Raw genomic sequence first — 6913 nt, 5'->3', positions numbered from 1 at the left:
GAAATCATTCAGTGTTTCATCATCTGTTCAGAGCTGAAGAAGGTTCAGAATGTAGAAGTTTAGAAAATGGAAACTCCAAACAGCTGAAGCCAACAGGAAGCAGCTTCAAACAAACACAACAAGAGAAAAAACTCTGAATGTTTCACATTAAAGTCGTACATTTATCATAAAAAGATGAAAAGTTGTCAAGTTGTCAAGTTTTGCTGTGTGAAATAAAAAAAATAAAAACTGAACAGGAATTCTCAGAGTCCAAAACAAAACAAACTCCCAGTTCAGGAGGCCACAGTGGGACTGTGACACTAAAGCTGCACAAAAAAACTGAAATTTGAAGCTGAAACTGTAAAGCTGTGAGTGAAAGAGCTCCAGTGTCTGTCACATTACATGAAAATTTCTTATTTCCACACTGCCGAAAGGATAATGCTTGTATTTCCTGCTGCTTTTATTGAGCCACACTGTGAAACTGTGCTGAGCCACAGCTGAACAAGCATCCCTGTACAGCAGACACTTACAGCGCATGGCTGCTTCTATTGAACCCTCTGCACAGAGTTTCAGTTTCCTCTTCTGGTCCCAAAGTGCAGAACAACAACGTTTCAAACAGCTTCCTTCAAGCAGCATCAGCCACAGAAATGCAGAGAGAATTCTTTGGATGTCTTTCTTGTGTTGTATGGTGCTGTGTTGGCATATCTGGTGTCTGTGTTGCTTAGTAAGGATGGATCACTCATCTGCTGCAGCCCCAGATAAACAGAGCTGGACCTGAACCTGGTAGCTTCACTTAGAAGACACTTGTGATGGGAACATGTGAGACGTTTTGTGCAGACAAGTGTGGATTTAGAGTCTGGGACGAGGTCTCCACAGTCTTTGCGGAGATCCACATTCTGCATACTGCCTGTGAGAAGCTGGAGACATTTCTCCTCCAAATCCACTGAGCAGCTGCTCGTGGTGGTATTAGCTTCATGTGTGTTAGCATTAAGCCTCGGTCACACTCTGCTGTGGACACGGTCACAGCTGGACCCGTGATATCTGAGTCGTCCTTCCTATTAAATGTCTTTGAGGTGAGCTTTGAGCTGCTGCTTGGGGTGCATGTACAGCTGGTTATTGTACTGGAAATGTTCTGCAGACGAGTCCACACGCTCACAACAAAGCTCAGTGTGGACACCGCTGTGCATGCTCCATAAACCGCTACAACGTGTACCTCAGGAATCAGCAGCTCCCACCTCATTTTCTTTGAACAACTATTTTTAGCTGCTACGTTTTTGTGTTTCTGCAGACCTCAGACATCCTGCTGCTCTGGAGAACTGAAGCTCTAAAGGGCTCAGTCTTTATCTCCAAAAAACAAATCTGATCATGGAGACTCACCAGGTCAGCTGATCTGTGGACAGCACCAGCATCATTAACTAAGTGTGAGAGGTGAGCAGTCTTTGGAAGCCTTTACTGTCTGATAGTGATGTTTAAACGATGGCTCAGCAGGATTTGGATCATTATTTTGCTTGTCTTCTATTATTATGTTTAGCTTCTGCTTCACAGATATTCTCTGAGATATTCTGTGAAATGTTTCCCCACTGTTGGACAAACAGTTTCTTCATAAAGGAGATCTCCTGTGGAGTCCATCTGTGATAATATGTTAAACACAGAATTATGATTCATAGGTGAATGTACTGACTTTTAATTAATGATGACAGAACCAGTACATTTAAAGATGTTTAAGTTTGGCTAAAATGAAATGAAAATGAAATCAGAATAAAGTAAGAAAATAATGATGTTAGAGACAGGCCTAACTTAGAACAGCTAATAGCCTGTGGGGCAATCATGGCTCAAGAGTTGGGAGGTCGCCTTGTAATCGGAAAATTGCCAGTTGGAGCCCCGGGTAGGACAGTCCTGGGCAAGGCACTTCACCCGTTGCCTACTGGTGGTGGTCAGAGGGCCTGGTAGCGCCAGTGTCCAGCAGCCTCGCCTCTGTCAGTGCGCCCCAGGGCGGCTGTGGCTACAATGTAGCTTGCCATCACCAGTGTGTGAATGTGTGTGAATGGGTAGATGACTGGATGTGTAAAGCGCTTTGGGGTCCTTAGGTACGGTGGCCCCTAGAGACAAAGCACGTGCAAACTCCAAAACACGTGCAAACTCAAAAACACTTGCAAAACTGCATATCTACAGTGCTGGAAGTGCCCATCTCACCACCAACCTCACTGTGTACATTCACTTTTTAACCCTTTGTGAAACAAAGGTTTAAATCTGAGTATTAATCTTTGTTAGTGCAAACACCTCTAATAGGTTACTTTGGCCTTTCCAAGTCATATCTTCAATTGAAGTCTGCACTGCAGGCTTCTAAAACCATCTTAGTTTAACACGTTTAAGTTTAAGCTTACAATCTAGAGGAGAGCTGCACTAACAGGTGTGACTGATAAGATCTGACCTGCAAGGACACTCATGTTAATTGGTATCAGGATAAGCAGGGAAGACATGGACATTAAGTCTGTCAGGCTGCCCGAGTCCCCTCACACACGTCAGCTCAGAACTCTGCATTATATACTGATCCCTGATCAGGTATCAGATGTTCTACAAAGAGTAGAACAAGACTTCCTGTATAGGGGTCTGTGGGCCTACCGATCCACAGTGTCAGCACAACTAAAACATGATGACTGACCTCAGAGTTTCGAATCGACATCGTGGATTCTCCAGAAAACCACACAGCTGCTTCACTCCGGAATCATGCAGGTTGTTGTAGTCTCCACTCAGGTCCAGTACTCTGGGATACGATGGGTTGGACTTCAGTGCTGCTGCCAGATAAGCACAGCTGATCTTTGACAAACCACAGTCCTTCAAGCTGTATAAAGAATGAAAGATGTAAGTTTATTAGACAAAGTGTGAGCTTGAAATCATTCAGTGTTTCATCATCTGTTCAGAGCTGAAGAAGGTTCAGAATGTAGAAGTTTAGAAAATGGAAACTCCAAACAGCTGAAGCCAAAAGGAAGCAGCTTCAAACAAACAAGAGAAAAAAACTCTGAATGTTTCACATTAAAGTGAAAAAGTCATGTCTTTCCTTCAAGGGACCACCTTGAAGGCTTCACTTTTAAAGGTGAAGTGTGAAAGAAATGGACATATTTAAAGTCCTACACCTTTTTCCAGTCACATTATTAAAGCAGACAAACTACAAGCTCATTTTCATTCCAACAAGTCATCTTCTGACCTGGACTAACAACACTGGTCTCTATGTGCAGCTGGCTGTGAGACCAGTGCTCAGGGAGCGTCTACAAAGTGCAACACTGAAAGAACATCACACACTAATTTGTTTCCAGCACTTTCACACAAACATCTAATTTCATTATTTTCACCAAACTCTGTGGATCCTTTATTGGAAATTCAAATGGGATCAAATGGTCAGACAAAAGAGGGTTATGAGGAAATATGATGAAATGTTGTGAAGTTTAGTTCAACTTAGATAAAATGATGTGACAGGTAGAACAGAGTAAAGTGGTGGTGTTACAGCCTTTCTCCCCTCTGCTGCCGAGGCTGTTAGTCTCTCCCAAACTCAGCTACAGGACTTCCAAATGAATGAAAGCAGCAGAAGTGGCTTTACAAATGAAAGAGGAAGAGGAGAAGAAGAGGAGAGGGAGGCCACCCTGACCATCACTCCAGCTGAAAACATCACACTTCCATTAAAGTTGGTGAGGAAATGTTGAGCAGGATGAGCTTTGCTGTCATGTTTGGGCCTGTGTTCGGCTGCTCTGTGTTCCTCTGCTTTAACACACACCTCACCACAGCAGCTGTGTGGGTCGTCTCTGTAGCAGCCAGATCAGCTTCTGATACATGAACATCGTCACAGCTCCTAACTTCACCTTTATTAGCTTTGACATTCATGTCTTTCTTTTCTCTCTCTCTGTTTCCACACAAGCTCAAAGTCTCTGCAGCCTGTTTTTATCTGCTATCATCAGATCTCCAACAGCCTCATTCACATCCCTCACACACTCTACAGTACTTCCTCTTCACTCACTGATGGTAGCAAAGACAACATTTCTGAAAGCACTCAAACTTCTTCACATTTGTCTTCAGACACATCCTGAACATTTAGGAACTAAAGAAAGTTTCAAACATCAATCAAAGACCTGAAATATAGAAAAACAACAACAGCCGCAGTCAGTGAACTCACCTCAGAGTTTCAGTCCGACAGTTCTGGACTCTCCAGGAAACAGCACACAGAGCTTCACTCTGAATCCTGCAGCTTGTTGTTACTCAGTCCAGCTCTCGTCAGATGGGAGGGGTTGGACTTCAGAGCTGAGGCCACAACTTCACAGTGAGACTCTGAGAGTCCACACTGAGTCAGTCTGTGATGATAGAAAATATAAAATGTGTTATTATAAAAGCAGAAAATCTGCATTATAAACACAGACTGAATGTATATGAAGACAAAACAGAGTGAGGTCATAATCTGATGAATCTGCTCTTCACATCTGTGCTTCAGCTCCTCTTACTGTGTTTGACATGACACAACGATTGAGTCTCTCTCAGACCTGCAGACTTTTAATGAGAATCTTTGTTTGGCTTTAATCTGCAGATGAAGGAGGAAGATGGTGTCACATTTAGGCTTCCATAATGTCCACAGTCTGTCACTGAGATCTGATCCAGAGTCAGAGTGAAGACACACATTTGGACTGTTTCCTGTTTTGACTCCAGAACATTTTGAATGAGTTCAGCTCAGTGAAGAGTTCCAGCTGGAAAGATGATCTCTGTTTGCTACCTGCTGTCAGGTACGACTGTTCACGTCCACACGCAGGAAAAACCTGCTGACTGTTACCAAACGGAGCAGAAATCTCATCACTGGACAATAATGATGAATGAACTCAGAGCTGCTGATATCAGATCTGATTTCAGGGGAACTAAACACAGAAATGATTGGCTCATTTTAGCTTTCTGAGCCATTATCTGCTGGTGTGTCGCTAGTTGGCAGAAAATGATTTGTATTCCTGTTCAGGGCTTCAGTGTTTATGAGTCCAGATCCAGGTGACAGCAAGTCAAAATGATGTTACCTGTCTGTGTCCAGCAGCAGCCTGTATTCACTTTGAATATTGTTATAACCTGACATGGATCAGTTTGTCTTATGATTTTTATGATCTTTATGATTCCAAATCCAAAGTCTTCCTCAGCACCTTCATGCTCACTCATCATGTTTATGCCACTAAACTCTGTGTCTGTAGTTCTGTCTGTAGTCAGAGGAGAAGCTCAGACGGTGACTGCTCTGGATATTTGTCACAGTTTTTAACATTAGTGTTCACTTCACTACAAAGAAGCTTTTCATAGATTCGTATTTCTGTCTTCTACAGTAGCACCTGAATGACCAACAAGCAGCAGCAGCAGATTTAAAACACTGCCCCCTAATGAAACAACAGAGGTACTACATGTAGATTTGAGTCTACAACACAGCGTACCAATGCAGGATCATGCTCAGTGCACACACACATTTCCTGATCAACACAAAATATAATTTTATCTGAGAAACTCAAACTAATGAAGTGTTTACTACTGTGTATATCTGAAGAACTAAAATGTTTAACCCTTTAAGACCTACCATAGAACCAAGTCCGCCAGAGCTTATATTATATTTTTACATGCTGTAGTGCCATTTTTGGGAGCATTTCAAGTTGATATACATCAATACAACCATTATAGCCCAAGTTTTAATAATATGTATGCATTAAGTGCATAGTAATTACATAAATTGCAAAAAAGTGCAAAAAACTACAAAAAAATTAAAAATAGTTTTTGTTTTTTTAACATATATTTCTAGTTAGGGACATTTAAGAGGCTTATCCCTCAAAACTGTAAATACAAAAACAATAGTTTTGCACCACAGGAAATTTATTTTGAGTGTCTTCATAGTTTTATTTTTGAAATACACCAATTTTCATATACTGCAAGAAAAATGAAAATATTATAATGTAAATTTGCAAAAAAACAGCATATGCATCAAAATAAATTATTTCCAGCAGTGCAATATGAGTCCTAAGCATCCCAGAAATGACACAAAGTCATAAAGTCAAACATAACTTTTAAAAACACCAGTATAGGCTCATAAGGCCCTGATGATAAAAAAAAAAACAACAACAAAAACCTACATTTCCGCAAAATGACGTCACTTCCGGTTTCGGACAGGTCATGGCAGACATGCGATAGCTCACACTGATGGACGTAGGAAGTGTTACAAACAGCTGATCGGATCGGCAAAGTATGTTTCTGGAATATTATGTTTTTGTTGCTGCAAGTGCTTTTTATGCAATTTTTGCAAAGCTATATGTGGAAGGAAACCGTGACCTAGGACAAGCTGATGGCATAAGATGTAAGTACAACTCCTCCGGTTTCATATGCAAAAAGAATTATTGCGCTAGCATACGTGGTTGCAGTGCCACCGGGATTTAAAAATAGTTACGCAAAACGGAGTGTGCCCGCTCCGACCGGCTTTAAAGGGTTAATAATCACATCTGGACTCACCGAGCCTTTCTGCAGTTCCTCACAGCTGGAATCAGTCTCAGTCGTCCCTGCCATGATGTGTTGTACTTCTGCAGGTCCAACTCATCCAGAACCTCCTCTGACATCTGCAGCATGAAGGCCAGAGCTGAGCACTGGATCTCAGAGAGTTTCTTCTCTGATCTGTTCTCTGACTTCAGGAACTCTTGGATCTCCTGATGTACTGAGAGATCGTTCATCTCCATCAGACAGTGGAAGATGTTGATGCTTCTGTCAGGAGAGATTTTATCACTGTTCATCTTCTTCAGGTTGTTGATGACTCTCTCGATGGTTCCTGGACTGACCTCTGTCTGACCCAGCAGACCTACTAAGAGTCTCTGGTTGGACTCCAAGCAGAGGCCATGAAGGAAGCGAACAAACAGGTCCAGGTGGCCATTTTTACTCTGGAGGGATTTCT

At 42.0% G+C, this 6913-nt stretch overlaps 1 protein-coding gene across 1 annotated transcript; it reads right to left on the bottom strand.

Moving 5' to 3' along the window:
- Positions 1-4191: 4191 nt before the first annotated feature.
- LOC121813829 (ribonuclease inhibitor-like) lies at positions 4192-6894 on the bottom strand. The gene is made up of 2 exons (XM_042217755.1): positions 6481-6894; positions 4192-4319 (listed from the first exon to the last, which is right to left on the bottom strand). Exons 1-2 carry the CDS (start codon positions 6753-6755, stop codon positions 4199-4201), a joined length of 396 nt encoding a protein of 131 aa, XP_042073689.1. The 5' UTR covers positions 6756-6894; the 3' UTR covers positions 4192-4198.
- Between the last annotated feature and the right edge of the window lie 19 nt (positions 6895-6913).

Source organism: Haplochromis burtoni, unplaced genomic scaffold, assembly GCF_018398535.1.
Source record: "Haplochromis burtoni strain Fernald_Lab_line unplaced genomic scaffold, NCSU_Asbu1 Contig_2860, whole genome shotgun sequence".
NCBI lineage: Eukaryota > Metazoa > Chordata > Actinopteri > Cichliformes > Cichlidae > Haplochromis > Haplochromis burtoni.
Note: the sequence above shows the minus strand (reverse complement) of the source record. Positions and strands in the feature narration are given on the sequence as shown.